The 21,887-nt window shown below is 39.3% G+C and overlaps 1 protein-coding gene across 2 annotated transcripts in view; it reads right to left on the reverse strand.

The window, feature by feature from the left end:
- Positions 1 to 3,747: 3,747 nt before the first annotated feature.
- nfatc3a (nuclear factor of activated T cells 3a) overlaps positions 3,748 to 21,887 on the reverse strand; it is an 81,323-nt gene continuing 63,183 nt past the window's right edge. For both annotated transcript variants that reach the window (XM_079867865.1, XM_079867866.1), the window contains exons 7-10: positions 20,450 to 20,505; positions 20,038 to 20,164; positions 16,351 to 17,367; positions 3,748 to 4,781 (exon numbers count right to left, since the gene is read on the reverse strand). In XM_079867865.1, coding sequence (XP_079723991.1) covers positions 4,702 to 4,781; positions 16,351 to 17,367; positions 20,038 to 20,164; positions 20,450 to 20,505 — 1,280 coding nt within the window. In that variant the 3' untranslated portion in view covers positions 3,748 to 4,701. The remainder of the gene's footprint in view (positions 4,782 to 16,350; positions 17,368 to 20,037; positions 20,165 to 20,449; positions 20,506 to 21,887) is intronic.

Raw genomic sequence — 21,887 nt, forward strand, 5'->3', positions numbered from 1 at the left:
GGGGCATTGCCACCTACCATAGTGAAGCGGACTCCCCTGAAGCGGGTGAACCGACCCAAGGGCGGCAGCACAGCCGAATCCTCACTTCCTGAGGACTCACACCCACCTTGTGATGCTGTGATCGACATAGCATCTTCCTCTGGAGCGCCGAAAGAAACGCGGGGCGCCTCCGAAGAGGGACCACCGAGCTCAGTCGGAGCGCTCACGGGTTGCGACACTGGAGAGGGGGATGTGGGCCGAGGACAAATTGTCGGCGTATTAGTCCACACCGTCACCCTCAGGAACCTGTGAGAGGAAAACTCAGCAGATGTTGAAGCACACAGGGAGAACACACTCACTGGCAGATCACTGCACAGATCAGCAGGCAATGTGAACTCGCTGAAATCGCCGTCACACCAACACCGGAGAGTTGCTCGTCTCGAAGAGGATGAGAAAGAGTGATGAAAACTCAGAAATGGCTTGTGGAGTGAAGAGATGATCTTGGCTCCGAAGCGAAAACATACTGCGCTATGCCGGCATACTTCCTTATATACCCACGAGGTAGGGCGGAGTTACGCATGCAAATCCCGCAGACCCAAGGCATTTCCATTGCCATTGGCTCGTTTTCAATATCTCGAAGATGATAGGCTTTCTATGCGAAACCCCCATTTCGTCATCACTGACGTAACTCGTAGTGACCACAAAAGAGAACTATAGTGTACCAAATGATTCATTGATTAACCATTAAGATCAGTTGGATTAAATAATAGACAACTGTATTAAACTGACCAAGAGGAGATGAGATGCAAATCAAAAGTTTGATAATAATGGCATTATGAAAGGCAGCTACTGTAAATTAAACATATAGATGAAACAGAATTGAACACAATTGAAAACATGATGAAATGCACTTTTGATGATCTGTTGTGATATTAGCACTTAGAGTTTTGAAAATGTACACCTTACTTGTGAAAATAGTACCAAAGTGAAAACAAAAACAAAAAAACTAAACAAAACTATAAGCAGATAGTCATGCAATAGCAGCTACTCTAGATTTGTTTCAGTTTGTGGCCGGTTGCAAAAACATATAGCCACTAAGTTCTTAAGAACTAGTCTGACCCGCTAGCAATTCTAATCGCGCTAATCGGTCTTACTTTTTGGATTCAAATGAGACCAATCTACCTTTTTTTATTTAAATAGCTTAAAAAAAATTATGAACCGTCTTGAATTTTTTTTTTTTTACTTGTAAGACTAGTTTAACCGTTATGCTGGTCTAGCCTTTGAAGTGGGGACTTTGGAGTGAGCAGAGCACTTTTGTGCCATTACGTAGCCGTTTCTTGTACTGTATGTTTGGAACGCACTGGTGAAGGGAGCAAAGAAAGACAACGTCATTTCCTCATTATTTTCACCTGGGATGTTCCCATGACAACGCAGCACAGCGTCCATCAGCTGAATAGCTGTTCTTCTTACGACAGAAATGTCGTATTATTGCTGTAACTGTTGCAAATAAATATACATTTTATACAAAAAAGTTTTTTAAAATATGCGTTATATCTGTGTGTGTCTCAACTTTAAAACTTGCCATCTCATATTTGGACCCTGCATTACCTAACATTTCGTATGAAACTTATTTAAACATAACATGACAAAATGTGTACAATGTAACTGATGTATCGTTAATATCTTACCCTCATGTTCTTTTTCTCTATCTTTTTTTTCAGCTTTTCAGCTCTTCTTTTCTAATTTGTATTCTGACTACATTGAACATAGGGTATTTTGTATGCGCTACAAACTAGCGTGTTTTGATTACGATAATAAAGTAAAATATTATCATAACAATTTGCAATATCAAGCTGCAAAACGGAAAATTTTTGTATAGCTAAAATAACTGTCTGGAAGCGGATATGAGACCGGAAACCTCGACACTACAATCAAGTTACAAAGGCTGCGCCCGCTCTAATGTTAAAAGTGATGAAAATGTGGTGAAGTAAATTCTGATGAAAGACCATTGTGTGCAGCCTATTCACTCATTTTAGAAATTTCATTTTTGATGCATGCAGAATTCAGGTCACAATGACAGACTGACACAATAGACATTTGGGCATTTATTCTTTTTATTGATACACTACCTCAGAAGAGCCTATGCCGCACGGTGTTCCCTTTGAATAATTTCAAAAAGCACTGCAGTCTTAAAAATTACAAAATGTTAAATACAAAATGTACATGAAACAACAATACAAGGCTCCGTAAACATCAACTGAACCTGTACTTTTATTTTACAAACCATCCAAGCTACCCAAACTTTAGGAATGACATCCATTTCAAAGTATCAAAAATAGAGTTCTGGTGTCTGCGTTGTCATCTGCATGTAAAATGGGAACACATTGTTCCATCTTTGGTTTCTAAAGAGTGAAAATAGGTGCAAATCGTGGGACCCTGCTTCATCCCAGAACTCCCCATCAGTTTGTTTGATTGTTTTTCTGTCTTGATTCTCAAAAAACACTATTCCTAAATCAAACTCAAACCATATGACACACATTCTCTAAAACTGAATTTTAACACAAGTTAAGGCTTTCCTATGTATATTTGATAGTTTAAATTAAATAGTCAAAAGTGGCATTAAAAACACCTGTCAATATATGTAAGGGTTTACATACAACAAAATATATATACTTACATACAGTATAGATGCAAGAGTAACAAACGAACCTGCTATTTGTATGTTTGAAAATGTCACACCATCATATTGTCCATCCTTGCATAGCCTAATTTATCAGTGTGCTTTTACACCATTTAAATTCAAAGGTTTTTAAAGATACAAAAACAAATATTTACAATTCATTGGATACAAACTGACAGAAGCGCACACACACAAAACCGTTAAGACGCTTGCTCTGTGCATGAACAGACACATCTTGACACACAGAACTCTTGTCTGGCATACTACTCTATGAAGAAGCATCTCTACAGCATCTAGTCTAGAGGCATCAAGGTTTTCTTTTTTCCTTTTTTTTCTTATAGGCAGAAGGCAGGTTTATAGTGCATAGCAGTTTTTTTTCTCTTTCAAACATAATTAACAGTCATGGATACAGCTGTGTGTCTCACAAAGACTGAAAAAGATAAGAAAAAAAATCTTAATTGAATTGTGCCAAAGAAAACAAACAACAAAAAAAACAGTTGCAAAAACAACTGTAATCTCCAAATTAAAATTTTAAGGCAAGAAACCAATACAAATTCATAGATTTGTTAGCATCAAACGGCATCTGCTCTGGCAGTGTCCGTCGTCTGTGTCTGACCCAAAGAGTGAAGTACAGAGTAAACCTGCCTAAATTGATTTTGTCCACATGAGAGCAAATTGTGAGCAAATATGAGCGCTATAATTGTCTAAGATGGGCTGATAGGTTTGGACGCTTGTTTGATTTTCAACCTTTATGAAAAGTCCAAGAATACAGAAGGGACACAAACTGAGAGCAGCTTGCAAGTCACTCTATAGTAACAGATAATTCACTTGTTGATTGTCAGGATGCAACCTTTTATTTTTTGTCAAAAAAAAAAAAAAAAAAAAAAAGTCATTCCCTGACATCAAACCTGCAAATGTTTTTTTTTTTTTTTTTTTTTTAATTGTCCAAAGCATGTTTATGCATAATTTTTTCTCTAATCGAAGGCACAAAGCAAGTCTCAGCATAATCAACAAATATATATATATATATATATATATATATATATATATATATATATATATATATATATATATATATATATATATATATATATGTATGGACTTAATTCTCTTCAGACCTTTTGGTCTATGGTCATGAGTTCATCTTTCCATGCAACTTTCCAAACATGTTATCTCTAGAGTCTGAGAACAATTCCTTTGACTTTTAAAGCACAGCACTGTGAAAGTAAGATTGCACTAACACAATTCACAGCACTCCAGAACACAAGATGAAGCTCAGCTACTTCTAAGTATAAAATACACACACTGGATTTAACCATGTCCTCATTCAAAAAAAGAAAGAAAAAAACTCATATAAATTCTCAGCAGAAAACCTGTTAACGATCACAGCTACTATATAAGGCATTTGTTCAACCTGAAGAGGAAATGGGCCAATCATTAAACATTATCTACAGCTCAGAAAGGTCACTAGACATGTGGAATGTTGCATATTATTACTACAGACTCAGTGCAGCGCCTGAGGGCCCGTCCACTAGAGGGCAGCACTGGGAGAATGTGTACTGAAAAAGGCGGCGTTTCCGCTGGTAAGAAGGCGAAACGTGGGCATCTATCACGGTTCGAGCAGCCCTCGGCTATCCCACTAAAGTGACTGTAGAATTGCTGCATATTCCGGTCAGGGATGAGGGTGCTCGACTGCATAGTTAGCCAATCTGAGGGGTGAATCTGCAAGCCGCAAATAATAATAATACATCATGCTGTCAGAGAGCCCTGAATTATTGGTTTTATTTCCAAGAGAATGAATCCAAGTTTACTCCCACTCAACCATGTCTGCACATGTGTAAAGTACACCTGATTTTGCATACAGTATATAGCTGTGTTCATGAATCAAGAGTAAGTAATAACTGTTGTTTAAATTGCTTCTGGATCCACGCTGGGGAAGGTGGTTTTTAGCCTATTGGGTAAAAACTGGGTGAAACCTCGTCGACCAGCTCTGGAGTCCTGCGAAGAGTCTCTGTGTCGAGTCTGACGTGGTGTGTTGTGGGCTAGGACTGACTATGTGCAGATGGAGAGCCCCCATGAGCCCCTGGGGCCTGAGACATGTCTCTGCCTATGATCTCATTCACTGAAAGACACAAAAAGAGACATTATTTACATTTAGGAGGAATCCAAAAGTGAAAAAGACAACATTTCAAAGACTGATATGGCAGGAGGTACACTAGCGTGCAAAAGTTTGGGGTCGGCAAGATTTTTATTTTGTTTCGTTTTTGAAAGAAGTCTCACTATGCTCACTAAGGCTGTAAAATATTATTACAATGTAAACTTTTCATTTGAACTTTTAATGTCATTTATTTATGTGATGTCAAAGCTGAATTTTCAGCATCATTACTCCAGTCTTCAGTGTCAAATGATAAATCATTCTAATATGCTGATTTGGTGCTGCTCAAGAAACATTTCTTAATATTTTCGAGGAAACTGTGATACATTTTTTCAGGATTCTTTGATAAACAAAGTTCAAAGGAACTTATTTGAAATAGAAGCATTCATTTCTTTCAAATTAAAAATAAATAAATAAATCTTACAACCCCAAACTTTTGAACGGTAGTATGAGCTTTTTAAAGTTCATACTGAGGATTTTAAAAACCATTTCTGCATCTAACCACTGAAGGGCAGTGTTGAGCTATGTAAAGTCGAGTACAGGCACCATCCTTGAGGGCTGATAGAAATAAAAGACAAATAAAAGGGGGTCGAAAAAAAAAAAAGACCTTTGGTATGTGACTACTCAGAAAACAGTTGTGTGCAAATGTGGGTCTGTGTGCGTGAGTATGTAAGTTCTGACAGCAGCGTCTTATTATGATGACCACAACACAGGCTATAAAACCATCCTCCGTGTCTTTTACTACTAGGCTTTAGTGCAGGCAGTTGCATCAGTTCATTATGAGTTTAATGACCTTTGATTACGTTTCCTCTCGCCTGTTGGCTTGGGCTTTTAGAGCACTATGAAATGCCTGTATAAAATTGATCCATTGTTAAAACACATGTTCCATCCCAGAAGACAGTGGAGCAAGTGTGGTAATTACTTTAGCAGGCTGATGTTAAGCAAGCAGCAGTTTGTCCCAGCACGGTTTAGATTAATGCAACCCCATGCTCTACTGGATAGTGGATTTTCTCATATAGCACATAACATGTCTTGTTTTAGCAAGCACGACGATATTGCTGACATGACAAAATTAGTCAACGACAATCATAATACAAAAATTCATCCTATATATATATATGAAGAGAAAAAAAAAAAAACCGAGAGAGAGAGAAAACTAGGGCAAAGACGGTTCATTACTTTGTGGAAAAAATGATTGTTCCTTAGGAGAGATGGCGAGTTTTGACACACTCACCACAACATTCAATCACCAGATTTCCAAGCTTGTCATCGGAGTAAAAAACACATCTATAAAAGGCGATGACAAATCTGAGGAAAAAGCCGAGGATCAGATAAACAGGTTTGACTGTTGAAGGGGGCCTCAGGTATCATTCATTTGGGAGCCTGTCTCTGCAAGCGAGTTAATAATCCCTGCATTCCTTATCCAGACAAACCATGACTGACTGGGATGGACCATGTTTCACCACATTTTCCAACAGAACTAAAAAAAAAAAGGTGAGCTCAGTCATAGTGAACAAATACGCTGCTCTATTGCCTACACAGGATTAGAGCCAAGCTCAAGTAGACGTATATAACGGCATAAACAGTCATTTGGTAAAAAGACATCAAAAGGCAGAGAGCTGGGCTTGGTGCTAAAAATAGCATTAAAAGGTAAATGAAAGAATAAATGCGTTTAAATGTTAAATATGGCAGAGGGTGTTACAAAAAAGTGGCAGAACACCATATAAGGGACTGTGCTGATCTGGCTCAGTAAATCAAAACAATGAGCATCTACTATAATAGTCCTTATGTAGGGTGAATATTTAAAGCAGTTGTGTAGTGTGCTTTAGTATGTAACGCTACTGATGTTTGAGATTGCTTACGACTCTTTTGTGTTTAAAAAAAATCGAAATGTCACGAGAACTAACTATAGCGCCGTCACGTTAGTATCGTTCAGGTTAAGTGTGTCACATTTGCATAAGTATTGTTAGTTATTTGTGTTTACTGAAGATTATATCTTTTGTTGCTTTGTGCGCAGTTTTTATTCATGTTGATTAGGTTTATGCTGTTCACAGTTATTTTGTGTGTTCGAAGTTTAGCGCTGTTTTGGTACATTTCTCATGTGGTTGATGTTATTATTTTGTGATGGTTTTGTGTGAAAGTTGCATGTCTGAGTGTGTGTGTGTGTTGTGTTTCAAATGCCCAGCCGCTGTCACAGATCATCCTGTTGGCGTAGGCGGCTCTTCCTCTTGCATGAACACACTTCACACATGCAGACCTGCACTGGGCTGATTGTGAGTTCTGCTTTAAAAGCCACTCGACGTGCTGTCTGCCTCTCACGCCGCATAAACAATCTAACAATCTTACACACACACACACACACACACACATTGTAGAAGACTGATACAATTGAAACATACTGAGTAAATGTAAATGTCAGCATCTTCTGCACACTTTATCCAATAATTTGCAACTCTCACAAATGGTGTTTGAGACTTGGTGTTTAAGACATTAAACAAAATAAATGAATTATAGCGCAAATTCCACTAAATGTGCCATAAACCACTAACTTTTGAAGATACCTTTAAAAGCAATAATGAAATAAAAAAATGAAGAAAAAAATTATTTGGCTAATGGCACAATATGGTTTAATTTAGCTATTGCCATGGAGCATTAAACACGCACACTTAAACATCTGGTAAAGAGAAAAATAACAAATAAAAAAATGTATGTCAGTACACAGTCAGTCAATAAATCCAGACAGCTATTTAATCAGCGTCTGTGGTGTGCCAGTGGTATTGGCAGATTTATAAGGGTACCGTTTTTTTAGAGAAGTCTAATATGTCATCTGCCACGGTATTTACTCTACTTTGAAGAGGACTTTCCTATTTTAAAACGTTATTTTCCTGTCTCCTCCCAGATCAAAAGCTTTCTTTTCTCACTTTTTCCATTTTGTGTGACACAAAAGCACACTGTAGTTTCTCATATTCATTCAAACACACACATACACGCTGCAGTTTCAATGCGTGCTCTCTTTGTTCAATGTTTGGACCAGTTTGGAGAGCAAGTCACCTCACGACAGAGCATCCAAAACTCTGGACTCACAAGTTATTCCATTCCCATTACAGTTGCTTACTGTGAATAATATAACACAGCACAAAGTACAAATCTCAACAACATATTGAGGGAGTAAATGTCTAAACTGAGACCTGAGCTCTGTCGATATTAGCGATGCATCTGACTCAGTGAAATACGGGAAGTTACTGTGCAATATATCGCAATATAGCAGCAACTGACTTGAGAGGTTTCAACATCGTCTTTCCCCACATGTAAGAAAGCATGATTCATCTCGAACTCTTTCGCATAGCGCTTGAGAGTCTCAGCGTAGAGTCTTTAAACAGGGGATCCTCTGTGGATGAGTGGAAGGGGCCATCCCTTATTAACATATAATATACAGGGTCTGAGTCTGAGAGCTCGCCAACAGCAAAACTCTGAGCTGGGGTAAATGATATTGTTTGACGGTGCTGCCCCAAGACTGTGAATCACTGGACTAGCCGCTGCACTGGCTGACCGTTAACCAAGACATCAATTCAGATGGGCTGTCACATTCTGAATGACCACAAATGGGAAACCTGACAATAATAATGACTAGCTGGTTACTGGATCAAACTAATATTTATTTTTTTCTTTTAACTTAAGGGAAATACAAACATTTGGTCCCACACAAGCCTGCCCTACTGAGTGACAGCTTAATTTAAGCTAACTTTGCAACCCTTTTACCAATTCTGGGATAGTTTTAAAAATGTTGTGCATTTTACTTGTATATTGCTAGAAAATAACAAATCAAATAAACTAACATTTTAAACTGTATTTATTTAGAAATTGCAAAATTGCAAAAGTAAAAATAAAATAAAAAATGAACCCATTTCCTAAAACAGGAACTTTGAAATTATCCTGATGATATATATATATATATATATTTGTTCCATTTTCAAAGCAGTGACTGTGTTGTGTTATGATGGAAAGTATTATACTAGGTAAGACTGACCTCACCAGCCAGAGCAACTGATAGAGAACATCCATTTCCATTTAGGAAAAAAAAGAAAAAAGAAACCCAAGTCAGATGTTTAAATGAACTGATCTGTAGCTTCAAAATTAGAGTGTGAAATGTGAAATCTAGACTGTGTTTGATGACAGGGTGCTATTTTTTTTATTTATTTTGTATTTTTTACATCACCTTATGACCTCTGCAAAAATGTAAACTACACAACTACTACACAACTAAAAAAGAGAGTGTAAGTAAGAGGCAAATGGTGGCTGAGAGAGCACAAGGGAGCAGTTAGTTTGATCTGTGAATCATATTGTGGATTCCCCATCTAAAGAGTCAGCCAGTGATTCACCCCCATTTTCTTTGACCAGAGGCTTCAGCAACCTCTTTAACATGTTTTACATGATTACTCACTCGCTTTAACGATCAGTACAGCATAGAAAAACTGCATAGCAGTGTAGGTGCCGTAAAAAACTCAAGCCGATTTTTGCATTTTAATGTGTTTTTCAATTATGGAAAATAAATAAACAAATACTTAGAATAGAAGGAGCTCTTCAAGTGAGTAGATTAGCCCAGGTGAATAAAACAAAATTTTCCTAATGAAAGTTCGGGAGGAGCACGTCCTTATAACTAAGATGATAAAATCAAAGCACAAAGTGCATACACAGCCACATGCTGCACTCCTTAATTATTCTGGCCTCCCTCCTCTGCCCAAATACACACTTTCTTTCTATAACTAGATTCATAAAGGAACTCTGAATCAGTAATTTAGATATAGACTGGAGCAAAGTTGCCAACAAAACAAATAAATGCAAAATTCAAATTATGCCATTTGAAACAGAATTATCTAGTACATTTAACCATTTAGCAGACACTTATCCAAATCAACTTACAAATGAGAAAAAATAAAGCAATTTATCAAAGAACAATATTAGCAGTGTAACAATATCGAACTTAACTTTAAAGACTCAAACATTTAAATTCACAATTTTCTCACCCTCGTGTCATTTCAAAACCTGTATCCAATATTTAATATCCAATATTTATTTACCTGTTCTTTCTTCTGTGGGACATAAAAGAAGATTTTTGAAAAATGTCTTGAATTTTTTTTGCTTTTTTAAACCTGTTAGGTTACAAACATTCTTCAAAATATCTTTTTGCTACACAGAAGACAGAAAATGAATTAAATTAATTTTCAGTTTGGGTGAACAAAACAATAGTACAGACAAAAAAAAAAAAAAAAAAAGATAAAACAGAAAGAACGTTTTATTACCCACTCAAAATATACACATAATAAGTAGGGCCCTATGAAATCAGTTTTATTTCCCCCCAAATTTCCTAACTAATTGAATAAAAAAACAACAACCTATTAATAACAAATATTATAATAAATATTATTATTATTTTACATTTTCTTCTATCAAATATTGGCATGAAACATTTAATTTATCTTTTAATCATATGAAATTAAACAAACTTTTTTGTAACACAAAGTGCTGCACAACAGAGCTTTACTCTTAAAATTAAAACAAGAAAAATTATCCCTTAAAAGAATCTTTAATCATAATTTATTATTATTATTATCAGTGTTAGTATTATTATTACATTGGGACGTAGCTAAATTCTACTGTACAACTTTAATATATTTCTGTCACAATTTCAAGCTAAACCGAACTTTTATTTTGATGGGTTGCCATGAAGACCTTTGAGTTTGTGTTTATGATATATGATGATAGTTTTATCAAATGAAACAGTAAAATGCTCATGTGACTTTTTTTGGTTTAATATTCACAGACACTAGTTTATATTGCAATTTGATTTAAGTGTATTGCCCTGATTTTTATTAATTCATCAAAAATGTGACAAATTCCATTAAAATCCGCATTATACAGTAAATTCAGTTATTAAGACTGGATTCCGCAATTCCGTCCGTGTTTTCCGCATCGCGGAAATCGTAGTGCACTAAATAAGGTGAAAAAGTCATGCAAGAGAATGAATAAGTCTGAGTTGGAGTTTCCTAGTCAGGGAGCACACCCTTGTCACATCAATTCCCAAGGATCTTTGCACCATGCCACATCTCTGCAGCCAAACACCACAGCATTGCAAACTGGACCGACCACAATGCTGCTGCACGCCTCCGCCAAGACCTCAAAATTATGCTCCTGAAACTGTAATTGTACGGAAAGATGACACAAAACCAGGTTTCCACTGGATTCAGAAGAGTTCTCTGATTGTGTTTAACGAGCTGTATTGGGCCCAGAGCTCTGTTTTTTCCCTTCCACACTCTCTTTTTCCCCCAGAGATGAGAGGAGTTGTGTTATTAATTTGACAGTCATTTACCACTGGCTAAAGACTACAGACCTGGGATATGTTGCACAATGAAGTTTCCGTACCCACAAACGGAAAGAGGGAAACAGACACAAGTAACAGATGAGGGCAGCACATAATATGAGGATATACGTTATAAGGAGCAGTTCAGAACAACTGATTATTGTTACTTTAGAAATTCCACGTTAAAACTAACTCTCATCCAATGGCGGAACAGACTGACACTGAGATATTAGCTCTGGGTTTGTGTGTGTGTATACAGTATGACAGAGATACGGGACCGAAGACAGCAGGCCTTTGCCTATTATTAACCCAGATCAGTGCACTCATGCCGGGGTGGCAGCTGCACACAGACGTCCACAAGAACAAAGCAGCACAAGCACACTCCTGCGTACACATCTGAAACACAGACCTCTGGGAGGACATTAATTAAATACAATTGCCATTAAAAAAAGAGAGGAGAGGAGAGAAGAGATGAGGCAAGAGAAAAGAGAAGTGACTAAGGCTAGAGTAAGTACTGACACACACTGCTCCTCCTGTTCAGCATGAGGGAACTAATCCAAACTCATCAGGGAAAATATGGCACCGAACTCCTTATGCTCGCCTAACACGGACACACACACACACACATACGGCCTGGCCTCCTCAGCACATAAGCAGTCTACATTTAATCACGGATATCATGTTGAGAGATAAATGCAGCGGTACTAATAGTAGACTGCTCAAATTACAATACTCTTTTAATAACTATATTCTATTCCTTCTATGACCTTTCTGTTTGGGAGTGTGTGTGTTTGTGTCAATTCCCTGCTTTTTTGTCATCCATCTGTCAGTCTGTCTGTAGCCCCTCCCCAACACCACCTGCAAAGAGTCTGACATCACCTGTGCCATCTGTTCACACACACACAAACACACACCGCCGTACGAACGATTCTAATTTGTCTATGAAAAACCCCAAACAGTTTCAGCCCTTTAATATTAGCTTTCTATATAAATAAACTTTAATCCATCCAGTTGTAGCACTGGCTCCATGCAGACCTGGAATAAAAACAATAGGACCGGAATATCAGGTGCGATTCCTGCCTACCACAATCTGCTAGTAAGCACTATTAAAACCAGTTTAACCAGTATCAAAACTGCTTTGGAAATGAAAGCCGGTGCAATTTGTAAATAAACACCAGGTTTTAAACGATCACAGAAATCACACAACTCCCAGAATGCACTGCCACTGACAGAGTGACAGCCACTGAATTCTGCTGAAAAGTGATTCATCAAATGGAACTAAAGTTTCTGGGGCCATAAAAGTGCCAGGAAAGTGTGATTAAGAACTGCAGAGTCTGACTGATACATAAACTTACATTTAAATCTAGTGAAACTCTCAGCCAGCTGCAGAACGCTTACAGTTAACCATAAAAAGTGATGCATGACTCTTATGAACAGACACGAGACAAGACGGCAAGAAAAATTTAAACATTGAGTTTATACTTGAATGCAATAAACAATCATAATTATGACATGATACATATTAATATATGGGATATGGCAAATACATAAATGCCATTTGAGATTTTTTCAAATTTATTTGCATTTTTCTAAATAGTGTTTATAAATTTGCAGTTTATTCAAATAGGTCAAGCGTAATGCTTTAGCAAAACATGCTGTACATTTCAATAACAGTGGTAGCTGTATGTTCATGTAGAAGGTTCATGTCAGTGACTGGAGCTGTGTTCTGTTCTATTTGCAGTTCATTTCTGACCTCCTTAACAACTCGACAGTGCTCAAGAGCTTCAGTCAGAATGACACAGACCCTATTTATAGTGTGTGCTTTAGGGAGGATACAGTCTCTGGTGGAATCAGTTCAAAATTTCACTTTAAAAAAGGCTCAACTTCATCTCATCTCGCACACTGACTGCATGAGGACATCTAATGTTACAGTATACGTGAGCAACATGTTGGCAGTGAGTATTTGTATGGCTGAGCATGCCTACTTTGAAAAACTGAGCGTGTATGAGTGCACATTTGTGAATTAGTATGTGGCTGGCCAAGTGTGTGAACTGTGTGTGTTTTAATTACAGATGTTGGATCCTTCTGGGGACACACACACACACACACACGGACACACACACACGGACACACACACACGGACACACACACACACACACACACACACACACACACACACACACACACACACACGTCTAATTTGAGTGACTCAAGCTGTTTATTAACTCTGTCTGACTGCACATTTGAATATGTAACTGAAGAATGCCAGAAAGCAGAAGTGACTCCCCGTGATCAAATTCTGGTCCAGGAATGGTATCTATCTTACAAACATGACGACATTGCTGGAATCTGTGCTAATAAACAGCATTAGCCTGAACTCTCATCAGTAATCCATGAAAAAAAAAACAATCTACTATGATTGATGCACCAGGTTTTAGTGTAATACAGCATACAGAGCAAACACATTTTCAGTAGTAAATTGCTGAGTTTTGAATAAGGAATCCATTGTGGTCTGTTGTCTGTACTTCTCAAATAAACACACCATCAGCAAAAAAATTATCCATATAAACACAGAAGCTGAGGTCAAGCTCTCTCGCTCTAAGCCGAACCATAGTATACCATTCCGGACGTAGCCACTGTATTCCGCACAGTACACACTGAAAACTAACTATTTTAAAAGTCACAAAAACAATAAACATTTTAACTAGTAGTGTTCTATTGTTCATGCTGTCATTACCTCATTATGTGCATGTAATTGTGACTGATAAATGATAAAAAATAAATAAAATTGGTTATATACACTACCATGCAAAAGTTTGGGGTCAGTATGATTTAATATTTTCAAAAGAAATTAATACAGCAAGGACACATTAAATAGATCAAAAGTGACAGCAAAGACATTTATATTGTTACAAAACAAAACATGCTGCTCGTTTGAACTGATCAATTAATCCTGAAAAAATGTATCACAGTTTTCACAAAAATATTTAGCAGCACTGATAATAAGACATTTTTAGTGAGTACCAAATCAGCATAGAATGATTTTTGAAGGATCATGTGACACTGAAGACTGGAGTAATTGCTGCTAAAACTCAGCTTTGCCCTCACAGGAATAAATTTAATTTAAAATATATTAAAATATAAAAGTTATTTTAAATTGGAATAATGTTTCACAAAGTATATTTCACACATATTTTTAAAAAATGGAAGGTCATATTGAGTGCATTGCATTGTGGGAGCATGCACTATTGTATACAGCAGGGCTCAACATTTAGGCCTGTCATGTGCTTGTCCTTTAAACAAATAAACGGGTCATTCACTTGTCTGGAAATAATAATAATAATTTTTTTTTTTTTACATACTATAGTATATACTGCAGAAAGAGCGAGAGTAACTAGTAAGCGACTCCAAACACAGCCTCTCTGTTTCCCTCCCCCACACTACTAACTTTACTAGGTCTCATAGTTCTTGCTAAGAAGGATTAACAGTGTAATGAATCCGCCCTATGCCATGACACTCTTAAGATCTGGGACCTGCTACCTATCATCACTAACGTCCCAGGCAACGTGTGCATGCAAATTCATTTTAGTAAATGAAGCATTAACTCTACTAGTTCCTGTTATGAATAAGCTACTACTGCACAGATTCACACGTATTAATCTTAATGTATTATTCACACACTAGTCGACTGATTAAATTATTGCAAGTACCTGTCATTCTCTAATATATCCATAAATATATATGAATAAAGTGAATAAAAGGGTAATTATTTCAGTGAGTACTACAGAAACTATAACGAAGGGAGGAAAACAGACATGCCTGTAGTTTTGGGGCCCTATCTTGCACCCAGCGCAATTGACTTTGTACACCGACACGTCTCATTCCTATTTTGCACCCGTGCACAGCGGACTTTTCCTTCCACAGACGCACGTCGATAAATTAGGAAATTAACTTGCGCTCCCGGGGGCGGTTCAGCGCAAAGAGGAGGCGTGTTCCGGCGCAAACGTTCCCTGGTGCTATTTTGCAGGTTTAGAAAACAATTCCGTTGCGCATGTTATTCATATGCTATTTTAAGGGCGCATGCTTGGCCATAATCAATGTAGCGTGTGCACAACGCACATGCACTTTGCTTATCTCATCTACACACAGACGCAGCAGTTCTCATTTTTAGAAAACCATACATTATTACAAGGAAAAATATTAACACACGAGGGAAATCATTGTTGTGTCCATGAAGATGTGAAAAAATAGGCATAGATCTAGCTTACACATTTACCCAAATTTTTATACGCCTGTTTAACCAAAGCTAATTTGGGTGGGTTTCTCCCATCCCCATACAATGTCACTTCTCTGTCTTTTACGGCCCTGACGAGAACGTCCGTCTCCTCGGCTGTGAACCGCTCCTGGCGTGTGCCTGGCAAATCCGCCGTTATAATAGCAATCCGCCCTGGAACAAGCGTGCCTGCTCTTAAAGGGATGTCGCTCTGATTGGTTTATTTCACGTTATGCCCAAACCACACCTATGAATAATGAAGCTACTTCAGACCAACCCATTTTAGATTTGCGTTGGGCGCAAGAGTCATTTATCCCGCCGGTATAATAGCAACAGCGCCCAAGACCCGCCCACAAAGTTACTTGCGTTTCGCGCTTAATACTTGCGTTTCAGATCTTTAAAATAGGGCCCTTGGTCATCATAGCTAAATCAAATGCAACCTGGAGTGACCCAGTCAAAAGTCAATGGACACTATACATGCCAACTGTCTACATATTTCCACTAAAATCTCAGAGCTACGCAATCTTCCGGTATAGTATTCTCCCCCAGCAAACTGTGGTAATATTGAACTCTTTCTGTCATATTTTTATGGCCTATATTTTATTTACATGTCAATCACAATGAATTATATTATAATAAAACCACATTTTGGTAATGAGTTTTAGAAGCTTTAAATGTCTTTAGTCTAAAAGTGATGATATCATATCAATATTGCTTTGCCCTGTTGTGGGACTATTCCTGAAGGTTTAATTTTGTGCTTAATTTTCTCACAATTTCCAAACACTGTGCTGCACCTGAAGTTGTGGTGGCCACTGGGGCTAAATGTGGAAGTGAGCAGGCACATTCAAATGTTATCAAGTGTCATAAGATGAAAAGACACTGTTTAACAAAGTGCAAAGACTCACCATCGTCAAGCGTAATGTCCTGCAAGCCAATGGTACGGAAAGTGGGCTCTCTATCTTCTGGCTCCTGTTTGATGTTCAGCCCCTCTTCCTGTTGGGTCAGGGGGTGTACCAAAGGACCTGAAGGGGACAACCCAGCCAAAACAGGGCTGCTAGCCTGTGGGGAAGGCTGTCCAGAGAGTGCCATGGGCCCCAAGGGGCTGCTGGAAGTAGGAGACGGGGAGGTAGGTGAATGGTAGGGGAGGGAATGGATCTGGGGGGACGAGGGCCCAGAGTGGGGAGATGGCACCATACGAGAGGGAGCACTGGAGGGTGTTGGGCAGGAGGCAGACCGCTGCCCAGCTGGATGGTAAACCAGTGGACGCTGCAGCTGTGGGACCTGCTGTCCCAGCGTGTGGGTGGGTGATGGGACCTGCCCTGGAGTGGGGCAGTGATAGCCTAGAGAGTGAAGGTGAGGGGCAGAGTGGGCCATGACCTGGTTGCTACCTGTACAGGCTGCATGGCTGAGGTTGGGGCCAGACCCCGGCGGCACTCCAGAGGTGGGTGTTGAAGAAGCCGGGCCATACACCATCCCCAAACCCAGGTTGTGACACCCGGATGGATCGGCCTGGAAGGGCATCCTCTCGTAGCCCTGTGCGGAGCCCGCAGTCATAGGAAGACTGTGCTGGCCGTTGAAGGGCATGTTGTGCTGTATGGGTGGGTAAGATGGCCTGGCAGTGGCAGAAGGGCCTGGGTGGAAGGGCATCTGGCATTCGGGAGGCGCATTCAGCCCTTGAGCCTGAAGATGGGGCAGGTGGGGAAGAGTTGGGGAGCCCATTGGGGCGCAGGGGGCCTGGAGTGGGTGCAGGCCTGCAGCCAGGCCACGTGGGGAGCTAGACATAAGGCCGTCTGGTGGGTGGGAGTGCTCTGGGGAGGACAGCGGCTGAGCGCAGACCAAACTGGCAGCATGGACCAGAGGCATAGACATGGGCGGCACGGCAGGGGAGTCCAGATCATCCCTATGTTCCTGCTTGACCAGGACTGGAAGGATGGAGAGAGAGAGAGAGAGAGAGAGAGAGAGAGAGAGAGAGAGAGAGAGAGAGAGAGAGAGAGAGAGAGAGAGAGAGAGAGAGAGAGAGAGAGAGAGAGAGAGATGGTTAAAAAAAAATGAAGAAAGAGGAAAAACTTTAATTGATAATCTTAACATTTGAAATGTCTTTAGCTATAAAATGTCACTGAATTAGTCTGAACAGTTATTATCTGTTTCACTAGTTTGAAACTTTTCAGTAATATCAGTAATACCTCTTTAAGTATTTTTATTTATACTTTTATTGTGATCATACTGAGAGTTATTGAGATCTCATGATGCTATTACATTAGCATATCAAACTGATTAACCATACTGGTTTGGCAATTTCTTTTAAAGTTGAATAGATTCACAGCACTAATGAACTCCTGTCCCATTTCCCATCTCAGATAAAACTGACAGCAACATTATATGACTAACATATGTTCAAGAACTATGCTCAGTATAAAAATTGCACATATTTCATTATGATCCAATATTTCCATCAAACTCTCCTCTCCTCTCCTCTCCTCTCCTCTCCTCTCCTCTCCTCTCCTCTCCTCTCCTCTCCTCTCCTCTCCTCTCCTCTCCTCTCCTCTCCTCTCCTCTCCTCTCCTCTCCTCTCCTCCATGTGCACACAATGAGTAATAGTAACACATAGTGTTCAGTAACCCATTTCCCGATCTGCCATTTCCCTGGCCCGCATGAGTGGGGGATATTTTTACTTGCTGTGGACTCTGAGAGAGCATATGTTGCCTGCTTGAGTGCCATGTAAACCAGTGCTGAATTTGGGAACTGAAGAATGCTGTCTGCCCTCCAGCATAGCTTCAAATGGGAACCAAAATCCAGTTCACAGCCCATACGCTGCTGCAAGGCCATTACTGCAGTAAAACTATAGTTTCCTGATATGAAGCGCAAGTGGTGACCATGTGTGGGAGAGAGTGTGAATGCATTTGAGTCTGGTGTTACTCACTGTGTATTTACAATGCACTTTAAAAAAAGCTTAGTTTCAGTTGATAAATACAACTAATAGCATTCATTTCAAGGTGAATTTTGGACCAAAGCTGGTGGATTTGTCTGTGACCAACAAAGAAGCCTCAGATATTCAATTAGGTGGATTACAAACTACTTCCTCGCAGGCCCAACAGCATTCACACTGTATTTAGTTTAAATCTGGATTAAGATCTCTGCTCATCGCATCAGACGTCTTATTCATTACCCATGAAAAGTCTGGCTCTACACTAACAACACAGCACCTCAGCCCTTCCCCCAGCTATGCCACTTTCTCAGTGGGCTGATGCCATGGCAACCACAGTCGCCGTGGCCTGTTCATAATATTGGCTGCCTGTGCTGTCATCTGATTGGCTGAAACCCGACGGGTTAGTGTGGAAAACAGGAAACCCTAATTTGAGTGGGTGCTTTGTGGAGCGGAGAGGGTGGGCGGGAGGCTGGGCCTATCTCGCTCTCTCACTCTCCCTCTCTTTTTGTCTTTCTCGATCTCTTTTACAGGTTAGCATGCAACTCGGAGATAGAGACAAAGAAAAAAAGTTGCTCACGTGTGATTCAATTACGCCAACGCTGTTTTTCGGTTTGACTCACTTTGGGAAATTAATACCAAACCAGCTTATAGCTATGTGAACCACACACAATTACACTTCATTAGAAACTCTATAAGCCATAATTAGATTTCGCCTTTTACTGCACCCTGGATGTCGGTCTATTCCATCAGACGTATAAATACCAATTTAAAAAACAAAGCTAATAATGTGCTGATGTAATGCATGTCAATTCAACATGTGAGACACATTATCATTGCCATGTGAATCATCAAGCTCATGATTCAACAGACTTATCATAGGGAAAATCTTCCAAAATGCAAAACAGTTCAGCAGAATATGACTCTTAAGACAGATGAAGCCAACAGGAGATGGAAACAGAACGAGAGCATTTAATGAGAACGAGAAAAACAGAAAGACAAAGACATTGAAGGGGTCCAGTCCTTGAGTACCCCGAATTTGCATGCCTCCTGCCACATGTAAATCATGCTGATTCTTTCTTTATGTGTTTTACATGAGCGGTTACCAGGTGCTCAACTGTTACTGGAACAACCTCATCCCTAACCACACTGGTGCACAGTGCAGAGGAACGCTGGCATGATCAAATGGGTGACTATGTTGTGAAAACCCACATGTGTGCCATTCTTGTTACTGTTAGGTGAAGTTAGCAAGAAAACTATTTTGCATGAAGGCCAGCCTCAGACATAATGCAATTCTTGATGTAATGTGGACATTAAGTCGCATTTGTCATAAATTACATAATACATTACATGATTCAATATACTTTATATTGCATTTTCTTGTTTATATTATGACGTATCAATAATTGATTGATATTATTTTGTATGTATATATTATGTCATAATAATACTTTTTCCTGTATGTTTTATAAAATATATGCAGCCTTTGTGAGCATAAGAGATGTCTTTAAAAAAAAAACCTTTAAAAAATCTTCCCATCCCCAAACTTTAAAACAGCAGTCTATACTTTTCTATGAGGCCTATGAGTACATGACATTGCTTAGTTAAGAGCAGCAAATAGTTGAGTAATATTCTGAGCTAATGTTGTAATGTGCTGTCTAATACAAACCTGGCAGATAGGTAAAGCGGTGTGATTGACTCCTTTTCCGTTTGCCATTGCACATGTAGAACTGCACCTGCACAGCTGAAGTGACCGTCTTACTGTGATAAGGAGGCACCTCCACCACAATGCTTGACTGCAGATGGAGACATGAAACATAACTTTACTAAACAACACATCATGGATGTCTGAGGCAAACCTCTCAAAGTTGATCCACAGAAGAATACAAAGTTCAAAAATAGTCAAAACATATTACAGTGTCCTCAAATCTATCATGTGTTAAACATTCAGAAGACTGAGGGGAATTTCAGCTTTTAGTTCAGTTAAAGACAGAAAAAAAGACTGAAAAAGGGTATGTATACATTTTTATGTCTGTGCATTTGTTGGCATGAGACATGTAAATAGGAAAGCATTCACTTACTCCTTGACTCTTTTCTCTGATGATCTTCGCCTCCACCTCCCACTGCGGTCTTCCATCTGAAGAAAGAAAATCGTTAGCTGCATACGCAGGAACAACATATTAGGTCAGCTAGCATTCACAAGAACTCTGTGTGCCAATATTTGCCCCTCAAATTTAGGTAACTTGACCCTCTCATCATTACTGCCCAACCATCATCATGTCTTCCAGCATTCCTCTGAAACTTTCAAGATCTAGGTTACAAATAGCTATTAAGTAATAGGGAGCTTTACTCCTGCATGTATCTACAGGTGTTCCTGCACCGAATCCAGAGAGAAGCTTGAAAAATTGTGCCTCACCTTTAGAATAATAAAAAGATTAATTGAATTTGCTTGCAAACGATAAGCCTTTTTCCACAAAGGGAAAGAGACTCAATTGCTCGAATAGATCAAAATGTCAGCTTTATGCAGGAACTGCGTACAGCAATGACCTGACCATGAAAACAAATGTTATATTAAATACTCCCAAGAAAGAGGCCTAGAAATGCTGGAGCTTTATTAGCAGAGTGAGTTTTTCACAGCGGGCTACTCAAGAGGCTCTTTAATAAAACTCAGATCAGTCTCACTCTGTTTGCCCTTTGCTGACAGGAACAGAGAAGACTCTTAGGCCCCTAACAGGTAATTATGTCATTTATAAGGCCGTTAGAGTCTTAGAGAGATGTGCGGAATAACTTTATTTATTGTTGAATCATGGCAAGATGCGTGGAATAAATGTATTCATTGCACAACACCTCCACGTGCTTCCCGCGGAGAGGCGCAGGATCTCTCGGAAACATGCTGTCATCTCATTTTTCCTTTGACATGAAGCTAATCAACTGCGCAGATGTCTTACAGACAGAAATAAAAGCCAAGGGACCAGCCGACTGGTTAAGACTGATCCTGGAAGGGAAAACAGTCACTTCATGGATCATAAATTACATTAACTGCATGGCACAGGTCTGATTTACACTCTTAAACACATTTCCAGCTTTGAAGTTTGTGCTTGACACGAGTCTAACATGGGACAAACAGCAGTATACTCCCAAGAATGTCTGAAAATGTGGGAATACATAACCCCCTTTCAAAGGGATAGTGTAGTGGGCACTGTTTGAGGACTGCTATCAAACTGAAGATACCACTGTGAGAAGTTTCATTATCACCTGGTGCATTACACTCCAGAGACTGCTGTTTACACAAGGTTACTGTGTAGAGTCTCAACTCCCCTCTGTGTCAAAAGGCATTTTGTTAATATGAGAATGACCTTGGACGCCTGTAACTTCAGCAGTAGTAGTACAGCAGCACATGTTGACAATCACTGGACACCGGAGAGAGCCCCACATGAGGGCAGGTTCAAACAGGAACGAGACTCCACGCACACATACTCGCTGTCCTAATTCTTCAGCTCAGAAACACTGCTGTTCTGT

This window comes from Squalius cephalus, assembly GCF_949319135.1.
Source record: "Squalius cephalus genome assembly, chromosome: 3".
Lineage (NCBI taxonomy): Eukaryota > Metazoa > Chordata > Actinopteri > Cypriniformes > Leuciscidae > Squalius > Squalius cephalus.